The sequence below is a fragment of the Pyxicephalus adspersus genome, chromosome 11, assembly GCF_032062135.1.
Source record: "Pyxicephalus adspersus chromosome 11, UCB_Pads_2.0, whole genome shotgun sequence".
Taxonomy (NCBI): Eukaryota; Metazoa; Chordata; class Amphibia; order Anura; family Pyxicephalidae; genus Pyxicephalus; species Pyxicephalus adspersus.
The window spans coordinates 9,332,502-9,358,086 of NC_092868.1; the positions used below are offsets into that span (position 1 = coordinate 9,332,502).

The 25,585-nt window shown below is 41.7% G+C and overlaps 1 protein-coding gene across 1 annotated transcript; it reads right to left on the bottom strand.

Moving 5' to 3' along the window:
* Nucleotides 1–423: 423 nt before the first annotated feature.
* LOC140341442 (uncharacterized) lies at nt 424–23,320 on the bottom strand. Its single transcript, XM_072427220.1, has 3 exons — nt 23,252–23,320; nt 15,436–15,534; nt 424–14,772 (listed from the first exon to the last, which is right to left on the bottom strand). Exons 2-3 carry the CDS (start codon nt 15,524–15,526, stop codon nt 11,318–11,320), a joined length of 3,546 nt encoding a protein of 1,181 aa, XP_072283321.1. The 5' UTR covers nt 15,527–15,534; nt 23,252–23,320; the 3' UTR covers nt 424–11,317.
* Nucleotides 23,321–25,585: the final 2,265 nt, after the last annotated feature.

Here is a 25,585-nt window from a genome sequence, read left to right on the forward strand (position 1 = left end):
TAGGTTTATGCATCTTATGGTCTACAGTGGTGTCCGTAGATGGTAAGATCTTGCTGGTCATCCAGAAACCTATGTGTACCATCAGCGATTTTTCTCATGCGACTAGGCAAAAAGCAAAGTGAAGTCCATTGAATCTGATGACCGTTTAGGTTTATGCATCTGATTCAGGTCTACAGCGGTGTCTCTAGGTGGTAAGAGCTTGCTGGTTATCCAGAAGTCAATGGATATCATTGGTGATGACCCAGATACGATTAGACAAAAAAAGTCCATAAAGACATGTCCAAAGTCCAGTAAATCTGATTACGGTATATGCATTTGATCGTCTACAGGTTTGGCTATGGGTGGTCAGATTTTATCTGCTCATCCAACTACAATCCATAGGCACCTTTAGTAATGGTTCAAACATGACTAGTCAAACGATAGTTTACTCAAATATTTTTTATTCTCTTTAGTTAATGCATTGTTAGTAATAACACATGGAGAATTAACCTAACAAGAGCATACTACAGAAGGCTGTTACAAAAGAGCCTAGAAGTGTTACATCAGAATACATCTGGAAGCTTGGCTGAGTGAGACAGGACATTGAAGTCTAATAGTTTTAGTCCATTGGTGGCAAGTTTCCACCCCAACTGCAATAATATGAACTTTTCCAGAGTTCAGTTCCTTGCTTACACTTATCAACTGGAAACATTCTACAGTAACAGTTGGTCATCAAAAGACATTGCAATGAGTTTCAATATTCCGTGGTTGTTGATTATCCAAGTGGAAAGTGGTGAAGAGGACTTTCTATCATGTCATTTCTTACAGCTAAGATCACCGATGTCTAGGAGAAAATCTGAAGCTTGCTGTCTGAGGAAATCATGGCCACCAGCCCTAAGAATATGAGGTCTGTGTGTGTTAGAAGAATCAGTGTCGTTTTTTGTTGAGGAAACTGCAAGCACCTTGACTGGTTAACCCTGGAATTTACATCATCAGTATTATTCCACTTTGAAGCCTATTGGATTCACCATATTGCAATTGTCCTATTCTGATAAGTCTTTCGATAGTCTGACTCTGTTGGTAGACCCATAGGTCCAACCTAAATATTCACTTTATAGGGTTTGTCAAATCCATCATTTTGTTGTGAACTGAACAAAACCTGAAGTGTGGTCAGGTGGGCTGATTTTGCAAACCAGCCTTGAGAGTATGTGAACCGAGGTAAAGTCCTGGACTGGAAAATAGGTATTCCTAACTCTACACAGTCACAATTCAGAGTCAATGGAAGACCAAGAAGTGAGGAAAGTGTAACAGTTTGTCACAAGAATTATTAGGCAAAAATGGAAAAGAAACACATATACAGTATTTTACAACAGCACAGCTTGCTAGATTTAAGGAGAATGTATACTGAAAGGGTCTTTACAAGACTAAGATCAGTTTATTGCAGAATACATACAGATACTACACGTTTCAACCTGAGGACAGAGATTTGTGTAAGGTTGTACCTCCTTCTGATGGGAGGCAGTCAATGACTGAAAGAAAAGTATGATGCCATTCAGAGAGACATGCTTGTGTTTATTTAGTAAAGCAGGCCAAGGAGCTGTAATCTTAAGTAACCAATCAGATTTTAACTCCGTAGGATCAGTATATGTGACATTTTCCAAATGGTAGCAAGTGCTAGCAAATATCTCTGCTTTAGTAAATAGGCCCAAACTTTCAATACTGTCCGTGTTTGTGGATTAGCCTTGGTATATTTACTGAAAGAGTTAAATGAAGGTCACATGAATGTTAACCCATATTTAGGAGGCAGCAGCTGATCTATGTGCCACAGGTTTGTCATTTACAGGATAATCCAACCCACATTGCTGGGGCTAGGTTGTGCTTGTGTATTACAAAGCAACAGCTGCCTCATGGAACCGGAAAGGCCCTTTTTCCCCTGTTGGAGTAATATAAAAAAGATTTTATAGGAGTTTTTTTTGCCTTCCTCTGGATCAAGTGATTTTGTCTGGATCGAGCAGGTTTATAGTATGTTCGCTTTCCTAATAGTTAAACTGGATGGGCTTTTTCAACCCAGCTATGTAACAGCTTTGCAAAGAAAGATCCGTTGTGTTATAGAGCAAGGTGGTGATCTGGAAGCTGTTCGCACACCCAATTAGCTTTAAAAAAAACATCCAACAATTCCAAGGGTTACCTTGATAAACTGTCTGCTTTATCTAACAAACTTTCACATCAATGGAGCCTACTGGTACTTTGGTCATAACCCTGCAAACATTTCTACAATAGAAATGGTCACAGGCTTTACAAAAAGATTAAAAAGGTGCATGCACAATTAATGGGGTTAAGATTTTATTTTCACAAAGTGCCTAATGTACATACCTAAAACTACTCGGGTATGGCCAGGAAGAACACCCAGGGCCAGTTAATCCAAAGGAACTGCAATGATCAATGATGAATTACTAGCTATTTCCTTCAAGGTTTAGTTGATTAGAGAACGGACGAGAACCATTGCACCTGTGTACCCAGCCTAAGACCAGTTTTTCCTAAAACACTTTTAGTAACAAGGCTTTTAGTAACAAGGCCTATCTTGTTTTCTTTAGCTTGTGCCCTTTTCACACCATAATACAAGGGAAAATACTTGGCATATAAATGAAACCAAATAATCTTGATTTCTCTTTTCCTAGCATCCAACACTGCTTGCAAGAAAAAAAATACTGCAGCCCACTGCAATCAAGCAGTGTGCTAAATTTATAGGAACTCAATGAAATAGCAGAGCAAAGTACAGTACCCAGAGCAGCCAATTAAAGTAGAATATTTACCCTACAGGTTCTGCATCAGTAACATCAGTAACTAGTTGCTATGGAATGTGTTAATTGCACTGCCTATTGATCAAAGTACCCATCTTTTAAAAACTTGACATCATGAGCCTTCCAGGCAAACACTATAGTTATACAGAACTGCAGGACCCCTTTTTTTAGAAGTTAAATTGTCTGTACTGACCAGAACAACGTGGGAGAAGTAATGGTAATACAGCCTAAAGGCTATCACTAAGTGCTACTTCATACCAGGGGCTTTGTATTCTAAGGAATGCCTTAACTGGATGTTCACTAGCTGGTTCTTCAAGTTGCTCCTAGTCGAACTGCATGTTGCTGTCATAGACTGCTGGCCAATCACAAGACATATAAGTGCTGACTATCTGGTGCACCTAAAATCAGAAATATGCTGGGTCCAACAAATTGGCTTTTTGGCTATTGTTCTAGCTTTTTTCCCATGAGTGACAAATCTGTTTGGTATCTCTGGTCGCACATGGTCATTTGGTCACATATCAACAATCTCTGGTAACATCCAAGCAGCCTGAAACAGCCTCTGGTCCCATGTCAGCAATCCCTGACATATATGATAACACAACCAAACTACTGGTAACTGTTTCTGGCACAAATGAACAACAGTCATATGTTAGGAACATCCAACCATTTTCATCATTCATGTATTTTGTGACATACAGTTGGGTCAAGTTTTCTGCTGAAAAAATAAAAACATTCTACTTTCTCCCTAATTTACCCCCTCAGTCATTCTTCTCAAGCCAAGCTCAAGCTGCGGTACAAATTTTAACAACCCAACAACTAAATAACTCCTAAATAATGAAAATATTTCAGAAGCATTTCAAAGTTCAGCAGATCAGGGTTAGGTTAACCTCACCTTTCTTTACACTTTGGTACATCCAACCCGATACATACTTTGTATCCTTTCTGATAAGGTACCTTGCCGTACATTTTAAAAAGCTCTGCGGGTTTGAAGAACCCCAATTCTTTGTGTTCAATGCATATAACATATTGTTAGGAATGATTCAATTGAGAAAATTGGATTTTCTCCCTGCAAACATTTCATTTAACCTGCAAACCATGAGCTGTGAAGAACCCTTTAATGAGCCCCTGAATTTGCTATTCTGGATGGGTTGCACAGTGGCAAAGCATCTATCCAAATTTATGGAATCTGCAAACTTTGTGATCATTTATAAAAAAGCACACAATCCCTAATGTAGTTTATGACCATCAAAGGTAAAGACTACAGAATTTGCATAATATTAAATGCACCAACTTGTACTCAAGATTTGAAGAAACCAGATACAGCCAAATCAATCTAACGGGTCAACCCTGGACCTAAATGATATCTTAAGCCCAAGGTATGTTAGTATGACCAGTAAATTGTACATAAAACAATCCAGTAATAGTTTGCTTCAGATTTTTGGGCAACTTTTTTGGGGCCTACTTTTTAGGGCCCACTTGATTTTTACTACCATATCCAAGCAGGCAATCAATATTTTACTACACCGATGTATCTTATTCACCCCTAGCTGGCAGCACATAATGGAATAAGGTGGAAGGGGTTACAGCATAATGGTGTTCACTAGTTATTAACAACCTTTCTAGGTTGCTGCTAATGGACACAGACATGAGAACCATTACGATTTAGCCATTGATTGATCATATCTACAACCCTCTTCATCAACTGTCCACCCAAATGTATCAGAAGCAGCTTCATACTTCTGCAAGACCACAAGCTCCTAATGTACAGACCTAACTTTGATTGTCATTCTTCTGTCTTACTGCTCAAGGCTACTCCAACCAACAAATGTTCTCCATTCACCATGCATCGTTCTCCCTTGCATACAATAAAAATGCTCACCATGAACAACCTTTCATTTCCTAAAACTAAAGCTACATACACACTTCCAATTATTATCGTTGGAAAACGAACGACGAACGTTCATGCACGATATATATGAACGATCGTATAGCACCGATCCTGCACATAGAGTTAACGACACGATCGTTCGTAGATATTGTACACACAATAGATACGATCGTTTGAACGATAGAGGAACTATGTGCACGACAGGAAAGTGAACGGACGTTCGTTCATCACGCATGCTCAGATCATGGACGATCAACGAACGACCGTACACACGAACGATGTTCAACGATCGTCGTCCAATCCGATCCGTCGGTCCGGTCGTTCGTTTCCAGCGACTTTCCTCGTTCGTCGGCGTCGTTGGTTACTTTTTTACGAACGATTTTTTGCCCAATCGATCGTTCGTCGTTCGATTGGAACGATAAAAATTGGAAGTGTGTACGCACCTTAAGATTGGACTCAACCATTGCATTGGCTGAAGTTAAATTAATCTCTCACAAAACCGTTAGCAAGCTCAAGCAAAACTCTGTTCTGATCTAAAGCAGATTATGGTTATTACCAATCATTTTAAACCCCCCAAATGCCCATGTGTTTAGGGTTTGCCTCTGGATACAGTCATATCATACCATGCATCATCAAATTTAATAGATTTTAGGTATTTTTTTTACTTTCAAGCATCCCTTATGTAAATATCCTGAAGTCTAGGTGTCAGCTACAAAAAGGTAGCTGGAGGCAGAACTGACCTTCTTAGTGTGGTCAAATTGCCAGGCAAATTCTGTTAGCTACAGCTCCAGCACACTCTGTCCTCTGATAAGAATCACCAAATGCCCAAATGGATGTGGACATCTCTTCAAATAACTGAGTTCAGGTATTTCTAGTGAAGGATATTGTCAATACTACAGTACTGAGTTACATTACAGGGGCTGCCACCCGCCTACAATTTCTTTTGCCCCCATCTAGCTTAAAATAAAATCTGGGTTGAACATCGAGTATGCAAAGAGATATTAGACATGCTCTTCTAAACTTTTGCTTGGGAAGGTCTTTAGCAAACTTCAAGTGCCACTTGTATACCAGCTCTGCAAACACATGGTTTAATGAGTATGATATGGAGAAACTTGGGTGGCCTAAACTAAGCCCTGTGATACCTACTGAATGCCTTTGGGATGAATTTAAGGGGCTGCAAGCCAGGTCTTCTCATTCAGCTGTTCTCACAAATGCACAAATTCCCACACAAACCCAAAACTTGGGGATGGCCTTTCCAGAAGAATGGAGGATGGTACAGCCACAAAGAGGATTCTAGTCCATAGTAAATGATATGTAAATTACCCTTTTCTATGTTACTTCCTTTGGGTCCAGTAACTATACTATTAAATACATTTTGTTATATCTGGTAGATATTGCCAGATATTTTGCCAGAAATCTTGTTAGCAAGATATCTTTCCATGTTGTCTGTATGAAAGCAGGGATAAAAAGATGAGGAGGGACAGATGTAGACAAGTCCTTGTTCTTTATATTGCATCAAAATTTAAGTAGGCAGGGCTGACAGCACCAGATTAGTATTTCAGAGCCAAAAATACACCGTGCTGCTTTATCAAAGAGAATCACACCATAATTCTGGCACAGTTCTGTACTTTTGAACATTTGAAGGTATACCATATGGGGGAAATCAGAATGAACCGCATAGCTGTACAAAAACTAATACAGCTTTGACATACACTTTACTGTTAATGACAGAATTGGATGTTCAACAAGATCATACAGATGTACTGGTCAGGCATCCATAATATTTTGGCCACATAGAGAACTAAAGCAAAAGCCACAGTTCTGTGCAAGCCCTTCGGACATTTATAATGAGAAACCAGGTATACTAAGTAAAAATACATACATTTTTTTTTAAAGAATATGTTTAAAAGCTGGCACAATACGGATTCCAACTTGAGGTACAAAGAGTGCTGCATACACATAATGGGTATTATACTATAATACTGCCTCTGACAATCGTTTCTGTGAATATACCGCCAACACAATCAATTTTAGAATAATACCGTCAGTAATTTCAAATACTTTTTTGTCATTGTTAGCTGAAATTCTGTTATAATTTTAAAGCAACTGCAACTTTGTGGGTTGTAAATCATTTGACACTAGATTAATTCACCTTTTTCTCGTCTAGTATTGCACTGATTCTTTTATCACTTGACAGGTAGACAATTCGTTCTGAAATTAAGGGGAACTAAATTTCCTGTGATCTTCAAGGTTTGTGATCAGGTAAAGTTTTATTGCAGAAAGGGATAGGTTATTCTCCTCCGCAGCAAGCATTTTTACCTGCCTGATCGCTCGCTGGAGCTGTCAAAATTGCCAAGCTGAGCATGCACAGTTCAGTATTGTTTGCCAGGATACACAGCAATCCCAGGCAATCAAGATCACAACTAGGAAGAGATGGAAGAAAAAGGCAGCACCCTGCAACAGAACAGGGACAGGTGAGTATAACAGCAGTTTCCAACATAAGACTTGAAAGCATCTGCAAAGACAGAATGAAAAAAGGGTAGGAGCAACATTGCAAACGCTAAATACATGTTGGAATTCATTGAATAGAGGTATGAAAAAAGGGGACTAAAAACAGTGAAGGCACATATTTATATTATTCATTTTCTAGGCTTTCTGAGGTTGCTAGTGGTTGCTTGAGAAGTGATCAATGTCAAATGGATTGCCCACCTAACCTGACCACCAATGTGAAAGTAAAGAATAACAATAGAGCACCAGATCAATATGTGTACAAGTTTACAGTTCACTTTGATTTTTTTAGCAGAACATAAGCACCCAGTGACACACAGTTTCAGGGGGTTCATTTGGTCCCTGAAATGTGTGAGATCTATTTATTCTGATGAAAAGTGAAGTCTGATACATATTAGTCTGGCCCTCCATCATTCTTCATTTCAAGTTATATCCGGACTATGTGTTACCTTATGTGCACCTAATAGCACAAAAGGCCTCATCCGAGCCATTACGTTTTTGAAGGATGAATGTAAAATATTATTGGAACCCTAACACCATACCTCCAGCCCATTCAGAATATTGGCATCATTCACCAACGGGGTAGGTCTACATTGTCCACTAATGTAAAGGGAAGCCAGAATATGTACTTTCTGCATAATTTACAACCTATAGATCACACTAATGTACCCTAAGTTGAAGGTATAACCATTTTTAGCAGGGGTTCCCCAAACCCCAAAAATATTAAGTGCTCTTGTGGGGTAAAGATTGAGAAGGCAGATCTAAACAATGGTTAACCAACACTACAGGTGGTTTTTATTAACCCCTTTATGAAGAGAGATATTTTGTGCCTCTGTAGATATAACAATCAACAATGTGGCCCAAATTCAATCTCAACTTTTTGTTTTGGATAGGGCAGTAAAGGAATTATGGGGAAACTTTGCCTAGTCCCAGTGACAACCCCCCATTTGCAGTGTTCCTCCCAGCCCCTTTTAGCTGGGCGCACCACCTGGCACTTTTCAGAACTCACCGGGCTGTTTTTGGGTGGTTACTGAAAAGTTGGGTAACAATACAGGGGCCACCACCCACCACCCACCTATATAAAATAGTGCTTTTATGTTTCTTGTCCTGGTCTCTTAGGGCCAGGAAGTGAGAAATATTTAAGGAGGCCACAAACAGAAATAGAAATAAAAAAGTGCTTAAAGTTTTTTTCTCAGCAGTCGCTAATTAGAAAGAAGAGCGACATTACTGAACTACTAAAAATTCCGTCTTGTGGCTCATCTACAAATCTCTACATTAATTGAAATGTCTGTGACACAGAAAGTGACCATAAATCTCCCTAAAAAACAATCCTCAATTCAAAAAATCTTGAAATGACTGGAGCTAAGCTTTATAAAGCGCTTTCAAAAAATGCACCGGCCAGAACGGCGGACCATGTCCCCCGTACAGATCACAGGCTCAGGGAAGTGGGCAGACTGTGTCTCTGGACACAACCTCAGACCTTCGATGACAGAGTGTGCAGGTTCTGGCATCAGGACGTCACTATGGGGAAAGTTTGATCCCCTTTGAATGACAAAGTTCCCCGCGCATGTCTGTGGGTCCAAAAAGATGGCGACCACTGATCTAAGCAATGTTTAACCAATACGACCAGTGAACTTTCCTCAAAACCTACATAACAAGGGATATTCTTGTTATAAAAGGGTTGACACCATGCGGAGTGCCTATGTGTTTAGGGTCAATGATTTATGGAACAGGAAGTTACAGGTCAGTAAAACAGTCTTTGAGTCTACAACTGAGATAACAGTTCAGTATATAAATAACATCCTTTCAACATGATAATCATTCCCTATTTAATGTACAGCGCTGCGTAATATGTTGGCGCTATATAAATCCTGTTTAATAATAATAATAAAAATTTTGACCTAGATGTTAGACAATGGGCCACGGCACCTGAAATTTTGGAAGATTTTTGCTTTTAGAGATCAGCTATTTCTAATTGCCCAGAGGACCATAATGGCCCAGATCAGGTGACAAGAATCTCATGTCTATAGGCACCATTAGAAACAGCTTGACTGACTAAAATATAGGCATGAATGAACACACACGTGTATGGGAGTGGTTAATTAAAAGAGAACTTTAAAAGCTGCCAAAAATATAAGCACATGTGTATGAACACATGCGTAAATGGGAGCCAGTGTTCTCTGGCCCCTTTTAGCTGGGTGCTATACCCGACACTTTTCAGTATCCACCCGGCTGTTTTTAGGTGGTTACTGACAAATTGGGTCACGATACAGGGGCTGCCATCACCTATAACTTCTTCCCACCCAACTTAAAAAAAAGTTTCTGGGTTTAACACTGGGAAGGATTAAAACAAGACAGTAACCTGACATATCATTAGGTTAAGAGGTTAATTTACTTTTTTGTGTGAATATCTGTGCTGAATATTTTTATGCATTCCCAATACATGGGAAATCTGGAACTGTTGGCCAACATTGGGTCAGAATAAAGGCAAATCAAAAGCTAGTTCACAGTGTTATCTGGGTTTTGCCTCTTTCAAGCTCAAAACTTTTTGAAGAATTCATACTCATTCATAACTGAATTTTATGTATGGCGGGATGTCCTCCTTGAAATGCAAATGTATATCTATAGTATTGGAAGGCCAAGTTGTGACCTTGGTCTATCATTAGCAGTTGTGAAGGCAACATGAAAGACAGAGCTGGCAAACCATCCCTACGAACGCTAAACAGAATGTACACAAAAGAATAAATAGTTATATGGTCATTAGCATAAACAAACACAGAGTATTATAAAAATAAATACCACTTTGAAGTCATTTTCAGTCTATAGACTCAATATAACATTGACATTAGGAGTTACAGAAACTGTTGCCAAAGATTAAAGAAATCCTCCAAGTTTGGCCAAAACTGTGCCCCTGAGCAAGGCCACACAATGCCAAGATGTCTTTGTTTCTCACAAAGGCCCAGTTTTTCCTGGATTAGAGCCTTCACTCTCGGCTTTTAGAGCCAACTGCAGATGAAGCCTCATACTATAGGCAAACCATACTGATATCCGGGACCTCTACGATCACTATGAGACATTGATAGGTGAGATTACTCACAAGGGTGATGTAAAGATGGGGATCTCCGCAGTATGAATTACAAATTCTTTCTTACTGATTTAGACACAGTAACAAAGACTATATAGCTATAATGAAGCATAAGGCAATCTTTCCTTAATCCAGACCAGAGACTACAAGAATTAATATCACTAGGTATTATTAATATTCCTTTTCTTGTTTTGCTGATCACTTTTTCTGGATTCTCAACACTGCTGGGGCAGCATACAAAATGGCTGCTAATCAAGGACAAGAGATATGTACACTTTCAATGACCATCCAAGTGCTTTAAAGTTCCATTCTGTGCAGAAATCCCTTTAGGCAAGACCCTAAAAAAACCTCCCCAAAGTGCTTTTCATTTCATAAAACCATTCTAGGAGCGGCCCCCACTGTCCCAAAATATTAAACCCACCATGGTCTGTAAAGAAAAAAAAGGGGAAGGGGGGATTAACTTTTAACACCCAGTGCCCAATTTTCTCAGCACTTAAGCTGCCTCCTTGATTGGCTGGTGTCACCGCTACACCCTAAAGCTGCTCAAGCCCTTTGGCTTCAATACACTATAATGTAACAGCCTGCACCTAATGGGAGAATATCAGGTAATCATCAGTGAAGCTGTGAAATTAGCTAAAAAATCAGATAGCAGAGGCATAACTCCACTTATTTTCTGCAATTTGAAATTTGAAAGGTCTCGCTCAGCTTATGTGCATAACCAGAGCCACAAACTAGGACTATTCATGGCAACAGACTAAAAAAAAAACTAAGGAAAAGGTGGTCCTACAGTTTTTTTTGTATTAGGCCACCTTTGTCAGGTAATTCTTACTCTTTCTACAGTAATATAGTCCATCACTATTGTTATATAACACACATATAGCATATGTTGGCTACCAGTGATGTCAACCTCATTGTTCAGTTACTACCTGAAAAAGTGCAAAGCACATTTCCTAAAGTAGCATCTCTGGAAACACAATTTTGGAAGGTCTACTACTGGTCAAGTATTGCTCTTTTGCCACATTGTTCTGCCTACAATATGCGTAGCAGAATTTTTTGTCACTGCTTTTCCTGCTGTGTGTATACAGCACTTCTTTCAGGCTCTGCACCTGGACTTCGAGCATCCATTAACTCATGGTTTGGTCTCCAGCAGAACTGTACTCCATGATGAGGAGTGCTAACCTTGGAGTGCTGCTTCTTGTGCACAGAAAGGTAACCCTGATGGAGGAAGCTGTCTCCACATTCCAAGCAGCTGTACAAAGGCTGCAGATCATGTGACTTCTGGTGAGCAACAAGATTAGACATGAGGTTATAGCGCCTGGGGCATTCTGTACACTTGTATGTACGCTTGCCGCGGGGTATGACTCCTTTTTCCCTTGCCATGTCGTTGGATTCAGATTTACGAGGACGACCTCTAGCCCTGGGCACTGCATATTCTGCAGTTTGACTAGCATCAATGGTGATCCCCTGCCCTACGTGGCTTTTCAAATGGTACAAGAGGTTTGACTGCTGTCGAAAACGCTTGCCACAACACTGGCATGCATAGGGCATTTCTCCAGTATGGGTACGCAAGTGAATCATTAGGCTGGTACGCTGACTAAACTGGCGGTTACACTCATGGCAGTGGTAGGTACGTTCTCCGGAATGGATCCTCTGATGAACTAGGAGGTTTGATTGGTGAGTAAATACTTTGTCACAAGCAGGGCAGTGGTACTCAGCTTTCCCAACCTCTTGTGATGCAGTATCATTTTTAGGACTGTCTTCCAAATGCACCCAAGGAGGTGGAGGCCCAGGAGATGCCTCCATGTTGGAGCTCATACTAGCTTCAACCACTGGCTCTAGCCTAGGAATTATTGGTGAACTTGGCAGGTTTTCTGGCGTGCAATTTAGCTGCCCTTGAACTGTGTTTGTCTTTATATGATAAAGTAGGTTAGACTGCTGCCGGAAACGTCTCCGGCACTGAAGGCAAGAATAAGGCATCTCACCTGTATGAGTTCTTAAATGTACCATCAGGCTGGTGCGCTGGCTAAAGTGTTTGCCACACTCCAGGCAACGGTAAGTCTTATCTCCTGAGTGGATGCGCTCATGGACCAAAAGGTTGGATTTGTGATTGAAAGTTTTAAAACAACTGCTGCATTTATATGTCCTTTCAGCTGATGTTGGCGAGTTACTGGTGTCTAAATTGTTAGATATACACTCTGTACTAGATGCTATATCACCTAGATGTATGGTGTGAGGAGCCTCGTAGAGCTGACCATTGTGATGTATGGGGCTTCCATCAAAAGGAAGGAAACCCAAACGAGGCTGAGCTGTGCTTGAGGAGTGAAGCAATCCCAAACCCGAACCATTCTTTCCATTTAGATGTTCTTTATGTAAAATTTTTCTTGGCCGAGGTATAAGGTCGTCTCCAAGAACATCTTCATGATTCTTAAGGTGCTGGATCAGATTAGACTGCTGCCTAAATCTCTTCTCGCAGAGCCAACACTGAAAAGGTTTCTCCCCAGTATGGATACGCAAGTGGACAATTAAATTTGACTTGTTGTTAAAATAACGAGGGCACTTCCAACACTTATGTACTGCTTTCCCTCCAAATAATGCTCCCATCTGGCCATGACCCTGTCCTAGCAAAGTCACTTTCCTTGGTCTTCCTCTTCCTAGAACATGGTAAGGCCCTTTAACAGATGTTCCCTCAGAACTGTGACTTACAACTCTCTGGAAACCAGAGCTATGTCCTGGTTGAGGAATAAGGTTGGATTCTAGACTGTTCAGTGTTCCCACAGCACTGGTGCCTTCTGTTCGAGGTGAAAGCTTGAAAGGTTGTGGTGGATAGCCATCATGCTCTTGACGAGGTAACAGCAAGTTTTCAGTGTATGTATGTGGAAGGCCTCTATTAATGGGACACGGGACCTGTATTTCTCTACGATGCATGACAGTACTGGGTTGCTCCACATGCAGTTTTTGGTGCAGCAGAAGGCTGTGTGAACTTGGAAACCATTTTGCACATTGGGTACACTGAAATGCTCTCACTTGGCTTTCTTCAATTCTCCCACCACCACTATTTAATAATTGTAAATTCTCTCGCTCTACATACTGTCCAGATGGCCCTATTAGCTGCCCAGAGAGCTTCCCAGACTGTTCATGCTCCGCAGAGCTGTCTACTTTGGGCTCAACTGGCATCACATGACTTTTCATATGGTAGAGAAGGTTGGACTGTTGGCGAAAACTCTTTCCACACTGTACACACGAATAAGGCATCTCTCCTGTGTGGCCACGGAGATGGACCATCAAGCTTGTCCTTCTAGTGAAATGTTTGCCGCATTCTTGGCAGCGGTAAGATCGGTCCCCTGTGTGAATGCGTTGGTGGACCAAGAGGTTTGACTGATGCGTAAATCGTTTGAAACAATGCCCACATACATAGGGTCTTTTACAGGAGCCATGATCTTCTCCCTTATCACCCTTAATAAAGGGAATTTTGCTGCCCCATACTTCACTGTTACTCTCATCTGCTTCAGATATTAGATACATGAATGGAATACTGGGAGCAGTGTTTTCTTCACTCCACTCAGCTCCATCACCATCTTCAGTTCTCTGATGACTTTTCATGTGGTGAGTGAGATTAGACTGCTGTCGAAAGCTTCTGTTACATTTGCTACAGGGAAATGGCGCCTCCCCCGTGTGGGTGCGTAAGTGGACAGTGAGGCTTGTACGTTGATTAAATTTTCTCCTACATACATGACAAGAAAAGGGTTTCTCACCAGTATGTATACGTAAGTGTGTAACCAGTGAGGACTGTTTGCAGAAAGTCTTATCGCACACTATGCATCGGTATCTCCTCCACTCCAACATAGGTTGTTGCTGTTGAGAGTCAGGACGGGACACTTCATTTCCAATGCCCTGAAACTTCTCCTGATTATGGGTTTCTTGATGTTGCAGAAGTTCTGAAAGATCCTGAAAAACAAAATTGCAAAAGGAGCATTGAAAGAGACCCCAAAACCTCTGGTTTGGCTGTTCTGCTGGTTCATCATCTTTTCTTCTACTTGTCTCTAGGGTCTTGCTTTGATGACCAACGTTGGACCATCCATGAGGCCTTGACGCTTCCACGTCTCCCTTTTCAGGTTTACCAAAATTGCTTGGCATCGAGGAAACACCATGAAGTACCAGTGGTGCACTAGCATCCTCCCCTGTTCCAGTAATCTGTGCACCTTGCACTGCTTGCTCTACAATGTCCTCTTCTCTGCTTCTCGTCTTCTCCAAAACAGGCAGTGATGTTGGTGAGCTTTGTTCAGCTGGGAAACTATATTCAACTGAACTGCTGTCCGTCTGGCACACTGGCTCATTGTTAATCATTGGATGGACTGCTTTCTCCCTCCAATGGTTGTCTTGGTGTTCAATCTCATTTACAATAAGTGTGGATTGTGAGTTTTGTGAAGTGGATTGCTCTTTGGGTATCTTTCCCACAAGTGGTGCAAATGATCTTGGCTCTTCTGTTCTTCCGGTTGGCCAACATTCTGAAACTAAAAACAAGGAGTTTAATAATTAAAAATTGCTTGCTAGTTACAAAAAAGCAGACACTATCATATCAAGGTTTAAATAAAAAGTTTTTTGCACTCTCAACAAGAAATAGTGAATCTCTACAATCGTGCATAAGCTAAGCAGCTCACCCTGTCCCATTGTTCCTTTTTTACAAATATAAATAACTTGGAGCATCACCATTCATACCGATTCTCCAACTTCCAAGTTGCTCGTTTTTGCCCTCCACAGAGGTCAGAAACAGCTCAAACATCACAAAGCTCAACTTGTACGTCCACTTTAAAAATTTGGCACCAGGCAGGCATATATTGCAGAAAGAGACAGGCGATCTGCCTTCTGCAATAAGTAATGTTACTGGCCTGATCGCTGCCCACCTGTCATAATTCACTGCGCATGCCTAGCAATCCCAGGTTTCCCTGTAGGTGCTGGAATTGTCAACACAACCCAGTCAATCAAGATGGCACAAGATTGGAATGCGGAAGAAGGCAAAAGATAGCACAGGGAATAGGGACAGGTGAGTATCTCCAGGGTTTAGTTACATTTTAAGGAAGATGACACAGAAACCTCCTTAATACCATTATAGGCTTACAAACAGAATCATTCATTAGCAAAGGAAACAAATATTTTCCCAAGAAAAAAATCCTTACTTTCTACACGACTTGCTCTGGCTTGATTGTTTTCCTGACCGAATGGCTCGTCTACATTTTCCATTATCGACAAAACATCCGGTTTAGACATCTGGAAACCTGACGGATAAATAACACGTTAGACAAGGTCAGAATAAATTCTCACTGTAGCATTTGACGACAATTTTCTCTTCTATCCTGCGTGAGCTCTGTACATACAGAACCGTTCTGCTCTATAGAGAGTGGAGGGGGAGAATGACGGCGCGGCACCCCGCTAGGCTCCTCCCCTTCACTTTCATTACGAACGTTCGTTGTCCATAGTTTCTGGATCCGCCAGGTCGAATTCATGAACAATAAGCGATGTACACACCAGATTCTCGTCTGATATCAGCCCTGAAGTGATTATCGGACGAGAATAATCTGACGTGTGTATATAGCGTTACTTTTGCCATAAATAAATGACAATGGTACATTAGGACTGTATTATTAGCAAAGCATAGCCAAGTATCCAGACACCTTAAACTCAAAAGTTTTCATTCATACTGGATAATTAAAGGTCTAAACTCCAAGTGCAATTAGATTTGTTAAAGTCAAAGAAAATTCTGCTTTTACAATGCTTGAATATTGAGTGTTGGCACGGGAGCCAAGAAAGAGGTAAGAAATTGTAGGCGGGTGGCAGTCCCCGTATTGTGACCCAACTCTTTAGTAACCACCCAAAAAAAGCCGGGTGGTTACTGAAAAGTGCAGGGTGGTGCACCCAGACAAAAGGGGCCGGGTAGAACACTGTTGCTAAACCTTATATGAGATATTATCGCTTTATATTAGCGTTTAACGCTACTTTTATACTGTGGGCTGAATCGTTCAATGCCACTCATTTTTCCAAACTGATTGCATTGTAACATTTCCCCCTGCTAATAGCAGAATCAAAAAGTTCTAAAAGATATAAAGACAATTTGCCAACATGTACTGAAAAATGAAATATTTATTTCACACAGAAAGGTGAGACTGCGAAATATGGACCAGCAATGGGGGTTTTATGTATATGGTTATTTCCAGTCTTGACTATTCTTTTCATACTGAACTTATTCAAAAGAAACAAAAAGCCAAAAAAAAAAAAAAAAAGCAGTCTCTATAATATTCAAAGCAGACGTCGTTTTGAATTAAAGCCATATTCATGTAATATTATCTAAGCGCTGAAACATATGCTTGCAATTAGTTTCCTTTTGTAAAATAACCTTCTGCCTTGCCGATTCCTAAAAGCCCAAATTTGAAACGGGTTTGTATTTAAGTTCTCAGGTTTCCATCCTTTTAATTTTTGGTTTCACTTTGATTTGTGCCGGAGATGATTATTTCTACACTATTGTGTGCCTAATGGGGACGGGGTCCTTCTTAGGTATAGAGGGGAATGTATGGCAGATTGGGTACAAACAAAATCTAACAATGTCAATGTATCAATATTGTATTCTTGTCAATTGTCACCCTTCAAGAGTGGAGCTTTCTTACACCTCGAGCAAATAAAAACTCAACTAAAAAAACTAGTTTTTAAAATGATGCTTATTAGATTTTAAAATATATAAGCTTTGCTTTACATATAGACAAAATGTTGATTATCCGACAATGGATATCCTGGACACTATAGAACAGAAAAAACTTTTATCTGCAAAGTGAATTAAGGATGGAGACACAGCAAGGGGGAATGTAAAAAGACTGTGCGCCGACTCCTCCTGTGTGCATTTCTTATACAACCACAAAGCCTAGTAGACATTAATACTAGAGATATCTTTTCCACTTAAAATTTGGATCCTCAGCATAAACCTAACAATGTACCTTGCATGGCAGAAAACGCTGGTACAGAACCAGTCAGTCTGTGGCTTACTGAAGCCTTGGTCAACACACAGCTGCTGCTCCCTAACTTGCATTAATCGCTAGTGTGTAGCACATCAAATGTTCTCCATATTGTAACTAAAGGTGGGCATGGTATAGAAGAATGCTACAGATATCCAAAGGCCACCTGGATCTAAGCTAGCGTTTTTGCTGCACACGTTACTTTGTTAGCATTCATGTATACAGAGTTCAATTCTTTAAGGTCAAACTGAACTCTGGAAGCTGTGCTCACAATAAAGGCAGAAAGAATAGAGGACTAGTCAACAGTATTACCTATGTGCCGATGTGCGGAGGTTGCCATGTTGGAGGAAAAGCTTTGCTTCATGTCAGTGGCTCCAGCAAAGAGAACAGTGAGCGGCACAATCCTGACATCACCAAATCTCACTCCAAATCCTCCCTGTAACATGGCACATCTACACTCTACACTTAACTTTCAGTCCACCCTAAGGCTACGTTCACACAGGTGGTAAAGTTGCGGTGTGTTTACCGCTTCCTCATGCCAGGGAACAGCTGCCTGTAGGGAGACACTATTGGTAGCACCTCCACAGAGGCAGCAGTGAGTGGTTTAGCATCATTCACTGCTTCCCGGTGTCAAATGTGCAATTGCACTGCAAAGTGAGTGGTCCAGGTAGCTAGCAGCTGGCTTGCGGGAAGCAGTGTAGGATCATTCCATCCCCATGCAGATCTGAACCTGAGGGACCTCCCTACAGAGGCTTTTGTTCATTTCAGACCTGCTACTCTCCTGCAAAGCTACAAAACCCCAAGTAACATTGCACATATGTGTATGTATATGTACATTGCTTTAGTAACACCTGCCTTTTATCTTGCTTCATATAAATACAAACCTGGTCATTCTGCCAATTTCTTATTGGATTGGAACCACACCAGGAACAAAAGCAAATCTATGCTGCTGTGGTCCGTTTCTGCGTTTCTGCCCCAGAGGATTTACTTGGAGATAGTGGATGCTTTGCAGATGCATGCCTGTATCTCCTGTAGTCAGCTTTGTGTGGCTGACAGCGGCTAAAACATATAAAGCCAGTATGGGAATACAGGCTTGTTGACAAACCCCGATACCCAGTACTGCACCGTCTAAATGATGGCGGCTCGGATATACAACGCTGGCAAAAGCTGATAATGGGTACAAGAATCATCAACCCTACCCCTCGGAGCCCAGGAACGTGTCACTATCATAAGGCCTTTCGTAAATGTAGGTTTTTTAAGCTAGGTTTTTCTAAACTCTGGGCAGGGGGCAGCTTTAACAAAACTTTATATTTTTCCAATGATGATGTAATATACAGGAATGACCATTTCAGGGGACAAAAGGTTTTGACCTTTTTTACTTGGGGGACCTACGAAATAACTTTCAGGTTCTGGTAAACCCCTGCTATATTTGATATCCACATCTCCCTGTACAGTAGCACGGTGGTCAAGAATTCCTCTTACATTGCTGGCTACTGGGAAGAATGTCACCCTTACAGATAGCCAAAAAGAATTTTGGAGTCACTAAATTTGACCTGAGAGTCACAAATTGCTCAAGAAACTCCTAGAAACTTCTGGTGGAATCCTAGTTAGGAAACACTGGTCTAGAGTTTAAATTTAGGTTTGAGGTTTACTCAAGAACCCAAAGCACATTCTGCCTTCACTTTCCTGTGCGCATCATGGTGATGGAATCCTGGGGTTGAGGCACAGACACAGTGGCACAGCCACCAAACTATTCTAGCTTTCTGAATTACCAAATCACTAATTTTCATATTGACAATATTTTCCAGTTGGAGCAAATTGTACCATTTTTTGCCTTCCTCTGGATTAACTATATCCATAGGGTTTATCTGGGATATGTTTATTTCCCTAGGGGTTGAACTTGATCAACTTTTTTCAACCTAATTATGTAACAATGATGCCCGATTAGAAAAAATTGGTGATAAATTCAAGAAATCAAATGATCTTCTGTAAAAAAAAATAACTATAGAACTGTTTTTCCTCTTCCTTTTCATCCTTTTTTACTATTTTACTGGATGAATCATTAGTAAAAGGGCAAAGTTTTCTTTTTTTGCAAAGCAAAAAACTTTCCCTGGTTTTATGTTTTTGGAAAGAATGCCCTTTGTGTTGTGTATTGCGGCCTAAAGAACAAACAACCACCACACCAGGCATGCAGGAGGGAAAAAAAAAATCTAAATAAAACATAAGCTTAAATAAAATGGTATTAGCGCTGCAAAAAATAAGTAAGCGGCGGCGGCGGCAGTTTGTCCCACGTCTGAGGCTCGGAGAGGGATATTTACGGCCTCAATATAAAAATAACACTTCCACACCATAACACATTGCACATCCCACAGCCTTTAACCACTTCACTCCCAAATTTCCTCTGTCAGCCCACTTTAATCAATGACAGAGCCAGACCCCAGGCTGTAGCTCTTCCTGTCTCTGTTCGGTTTGCAGTCCGGGTTTGATGGAAAAATAAATTAAAGTTTTATTTGTAGAGGAAAGGTTGAAATATTAAGGGTCCAGCAGGTCAAAATGGATTCCCTCCCAGAGCCCAGGCCTGGGGTTGCTGCAGCAACACGAGTCACGTGAACATAAGAAAACAATGGTTTTAATGCTAGCAAAACAAATAAAAAAAAGCAAAGCAGGAAGTTTGCAAAGTAGATACTGAGGCTGGTATGGAGAGAAACCGCCTGAAAATGTGTTATGGAAGAACAATACGTGTTTTGTGTAGATTGTGGTTAAAATAGGAACATAAAACAAGAAAAAATGCTTAAAGTGAATCTGATGCTAAGAAGAGGAAAAAATAATAAAAAATACTCACCGGTCCCACGGGCCTGACTTTGCTCTTTTGCAGAACTGAAAGGGCCTGTGGAGGTTTCAGCATCCCATGCTTCTGGGTGTGTCGGATTCCTGCGTTACACGCCGCCTCCTGCATCACAATTGTGTATCCGCAGGGACGCGCTAAGGGGCCCCGTATAAAAGGGCGAATTCGCCATATTTCCCCAGCAATAGGAAGTTATTGTTAAATATAAAGTTGCAACAATTAACCCCATTTTTTTCAAAAAATTGCCCCATTTATGAAAAAAAGGCAAAAAAATGTACAAAATGAAGGATCAAGCAGGTAAGGAGTTAGCGATATTCTTTCTGCAATAACCCAAATTACCTGCCTGATCCCTCCGGGGAAACGTGAAAAGGCTGAGCTGCGCATGCGCAGTGTTGGCTTTGAGTGCTGGGTAACCCTTCCCTTGCGCTTGCTGGGTATGAATGAACTGCATAGGAGTTACATCATCCCTGCCACGGCCAATCAACATAGCCAATGATCGTCTCTGGGAAAAAGAAGAAAGAAAGATGGCGGTGCCCTGTGATGGAATGCGGATAGGTGAGCTGCACAGGTTTAGTTCCACTTTAAAGTCATTTTTGCTTTAACGTATTCCAACGCCAAAGTGGCAAAAATAGACATCAGGCTTTAGAAGAATTGCGATCACCATCTATCATCATTAAAAGAGCTAGTTCTAAAGCAGTAAATCTGACATTCACTCCCTGGTAAAGAATCTTCCAAGTTCATGTGTTTTCCTAATGACAATAATTGATTCCCCACTTAGTGAATGTCAGATTCACTGCTTTATAAACAGACCCCTAATCAAACTTCTAAAAAGTTCGTTTTTTTCACCTGATCACCACTTAATGAGGAAAAAAGAACAATGCAGTTGTTTGTGTATTATTTTTTTAATGATGCCCAACCTATTCACCCTGGATCCCAAAGTTTTTGGTAAGCCAGGCAAAAATGATCACCAACGGGAAACTGTTTCCTCATTGGTTCATTAAAGCTCATTAAAGATCTCCAAGACTAGAGAAGCTTTACTATCATAGGAGAACCTGGGTGATCCAGCAAACCTGAAATGGGTCTCTTAAAAATAATTTGCATAATGTCTTGATCAGATCCCTTCCAGGCTTGCTGAATCACCCAGGTGCTCCTATGACAGTATATCTTCTTTAGATCCAGGAAGCTCAAACAAATCCGACACGATATGAGGAGATCCCACAATTGTGCACAGGACCCATCAATACTTTTATTTACAGTTTAGGGGGTCTGTTTGTAAAGCAATTAATCTGACATTCACTGAAACATTCCCTGGTGGAGAATCCTCCAGGTCTATGTGTTTCAATTGTAGTAATTGATTCGCCAAGAGACTGTTTCAGTGAAAATCAGATTCACTGCTTTATAAATAGACTCCTAGGTGTATTGCGTCACTAACTATAGGCACTTGCTTTGCCTACTTATGCCACAGATCTATTTATAAATGTTTTCATGCAGCTTTCACCCAGGATTGGGATTTGTTCTGGTTGGATGCTATTAGAAAAATCTAATACAGTTGGATGACATCTTTTATAGAAAAATAGTCCCTTGAGTTAATCAATGTAGATAGCTACATGCAGATCCTGCAAAGGGCGACAGGTAAGGGCCCCGAGGTAATAGGGGGTGACAGAAGAAGGTGCAGAGGGAGCCAGGTTCATGCAGATGGGGACCGAGGTGTCACAGGTGCACTTTAGGCTTCATTCACAGTTGCATTCATTGTACTCGTCCCTCTCCTGCCCTCCATTGCATTGAATGCGGATGACAGTCTGGGTGTGTGGTTACTGCTTGCAGAAATCTGTTCTTTGCATCTTTTTTATGACCTATGGATTACCGAGCCGCCTTCTAACCTCATATGTGTGACATGAATGGTACCAAGCCAACTGCCACATTGCAGCTGGGGGCAGATAAATGCAGAGGGTAACTGCACATGTGAAGGAATTGGGGAAACAAATGGCAGAGGGTGCATGGATGGGTAACAAAAGGTGCATGTGTGCGTGGATGAAAAGGGGTGCTGGGGTGGGTGAGGGACTTGGGTTGCAGGAGTTCTGGTGTAGGTGACAAGGGTTCTGGTAGAGGTGGGAACAGGGATTGTAGGGGTTGTGGAGTGAATGAAACTTAGGGTGTAGGGGTGGGTAGGTGATAGGGTATAATTGGGGGTGTCGATGACAGAAAGTGTAGGGGTTCTGGAGGTGACACAAATGACAGAGGGTCCTGAAGTAAGAAAGAATGAATTCTGAGTTGGGTGACAGTGATGGAGGGGTCAGAAATGGGTGAAAGGAAATGTCAGGGTTCTCGGGTGGAAGACATGAGGTGCGGGGGTTCTCGGGTGGAAGACATGAGGTGCGGGGGTTCTCGGGTGGAAGACATGAGGTGCGGGGGTTCTGGGGTGGAAGACATGAGGTGCAGGGGTTCTGGGGTAAGCAGATGAAATGGGGTGCAGGGGTTCAGAGGCACATGGGGTGCAGGGGTGAACAGATGAAATGGGATGCAGGGGTTCTGGGGCACATGGGGTGCAGGGGTTCTGGGGCGAGCGGATGACATGGGGTGCAGGGGTTCAGGGGCACATGGGGTGCAGGGGTTCTGGGGTAAGCAGATGAAACGGGGTGCAGGGGTTCTAGAGCACATGAGGTGCAAGCATTTTGGGGCGTGTGACAGAATGATGGCGATGGTACAGATGAAGTAGTTGCAGGATGTTGGGGTTCAGGGATAACAATGGGGGAGGGGTAGTATGGGTGCAGGAAATTCTAGGTTGCCGGGTGGGTGTTTCGGGTAATGGGGTGCTCTGTGTACAAGGTGGGGTGCAGAAATAGGTTTTGGGGTGCATGCAGAGGTTACAGGGGTGCATGCATGTTGGTCTGCAGGGTGTCAGGGTGCAGGCAGTGGTGATATAAGTACTTGGAGGGGGTGACTGAGAAGGAGGGGTGCATGCCCGGGGCGCAGTCAGGTCGGGGGGTGTCAGGGGGTAGGAGGGGTGCAGGCACAGGGTGATAATAATCACAACAGTGGGCAGCATGACGTCACTTGCATTTGGCCTCTTAACCCTTCCCCTTCCAGAACGGCCGCGCAGCCCCATCCGGCATGCAGAGGGTTAATTAGGGCCCGGCGGGGACTCACCTGGCTGCGGGCTGACCGGACATCAGAGGGGGCAGAAGACACGGGGGAGGGGCCAGCGCTTCGCTGCTCGGGGAGGCGGGAGGGGGGAGACGGAACAGCCCAATGCTGACTACGGCGTGCCAGGTGGGACAAACTTCATAAGAAGGCGAAGCTGAGAGTAGCGTGCACCGTGCCAGGCGATCTCACTGCCAGATTAATAAATCGAATTTTACAGTTTATAATACAATCCCATCGTCCTCCTTTCTTATTGCATGTGATCTACAGAGAATGTAAAATTTAGGTTTATCTCAATACAGCAAATAAATGGACAATAAATCTATGCGATACGCATGCACCGCACTATACATGAGCAAATCCATTGTCAGTTTTGCGTATGATCAGCAATGGCTCGATCAAATGTCCAAAAACACAGCACACCCATGTACAATAATTCTGCCCTTGTCGACCACAGGGCGGGGTGATCCATGCGAAATATAAAAGCTTACAATCGGAATCGCCCAATTGTTTTGCATACACGCCATGACTTGTGTACTTTCATTTGATTTCTACCAACATGTCTAACCTATCCACATCCAATCAAAACATTTCAATTGATCACCAAATGCAGACGATTCGACTGCAAGGGAGTGAAGATCGGAATTATCACCTCTGGATATTATCGATCTTGTTTTGCAGGGAATTTTTGGTTCACATTTACAAAGTCGCTTGCACGGTGCATTTACGTTTTTGCAGTATAAAAACGTAAAAGAAAAAATGGTTAAGCGCCAACCTACAAAAAAGAAGGTGCAAGCATGCCCTGTAACACAGGTTCCAATTTGAATGAGTGTTAGTGCCGCAAAGTGTGCATTACTGCGCATTTATAACTCCACATTGTGAGTTTGGCCTAAAGAAAACCTTAAAGCAGAACTAAATTTAAAACAATGCAAGCGGCAGGTTACTTTTTGCAGAAGGGACAGCCCACACCTTAATAAAACAAACTTACCTGTCTGTTTGCAATTTTCTCCACCACAATGAACACTAAACTGCACATGTACAATCTGCCCATGCTCGGCTACCTGGAATGAATAATCTCCTGTGCACATGCGTTCTGGCCAATCAAAATGCCTGAAAATCCCAAACCTGGAAGAAGACTGGGCGAAGGTGCTAGGGAAGAAGAGAAGGGATAGGAGTTTAGTTCCTGTGAACAAACAGGGAAGTTTTTTTTTATTGTAGAAGAGGCATCACCTGTCTCTTTATACCTCTACAGAATTTTAGTTCTGATTTAGGACATCATTATGATTAGGGCTGTGCACTGCATTGTAAAAAAAAAAAATGCAATTTTGCTGCTTTCCATGGTAAGCATTGCATTAGGGTAGCCAATTCAATTGCAAAGCAGCACATCAGACACATGTAGTGCACGTTGCATATTTTAAAGCGTAGTGCCCAGCAGCGTGTTGCAGTGTAGTCAGTAAGTTGTGTTTAGAGGGCCATTAACAATGAATGGCAATCCAATGCACCAACACGTGCTGTACAGTGTTGCACAATGCGTTATCACTCACATTTGGGCAGCGTAATAAGTGCAGTAATGCAACATTAGCCTGTAGAGCCCATTCTGATTAGGATACGTACACACTTGCAATAATTGTTGTTAGAAAACGAACGAGAAACGACAGATCAACGATTATTTGTAACAATCGTATAGTGCACAATTCTCATGCTGTAACAATACGATCACTTAAAGACTTAAATGTACACAAACTAAGATCATATATAAATAAGTAAATATATATATATATATATATATATATATATATATACACACACAGTTTCTGGGTTGTTGTGTGTTGCAATGAAAGTTCGTTCGCCGCACATGCACAGAACCATCCAGGATCACTGCACGAGTGTACACAGTATTTATAGCGAACAAGCGTTGCCCAAACAGATCTGCCAGGACAGTCGTTAGTTTTCATTGACATTCCTCATTTATCGGTGCCGTTGGCCTGTGGTTATGCACTTTTTTTTTTTTAACGATTATCGATCAACCGGTCATTAATCATTCGTTTCCAATGACAATTATGGCACATGTGTACGTTGCCTTAGTGCATGTGCACTAACACAACATTTTTTTTTTGGACAATGCACCTTATGGCTGTGTTAAGACTGGCGGTAAGGTTCCTGCTTCCTCATGTCAGGGAACCGCTGCCTTAGTGGAGACTCTACACAGAATCTACTTATGGCAGACCAATAGCAAATGAATGGGGGCTGCAGTGAGCAGGTCAGTACTGCAGTGTGAGTGAGGGTGACCAGAGCCGCATGGGCTGGCTTGATCCCACTGCAATTTTAAATCTAAGAAAA

Coding starts and splice junctions, on each gene's coding strand:
- LOC140341442 (XM_072427220.1), bottom strand. CDS start 15,526: ATGTCTAAACCGGATGTTTTGTCGATAATGGAAAATGTAGACGAGCCA. Junction 14,773..15,435: donor CAGAGCAAGTCGTGTAGAAA/GTAAGGATTTTT, acceptor CCTTGTTTTTAG/TTTCAGAATGTTGGCCAACC.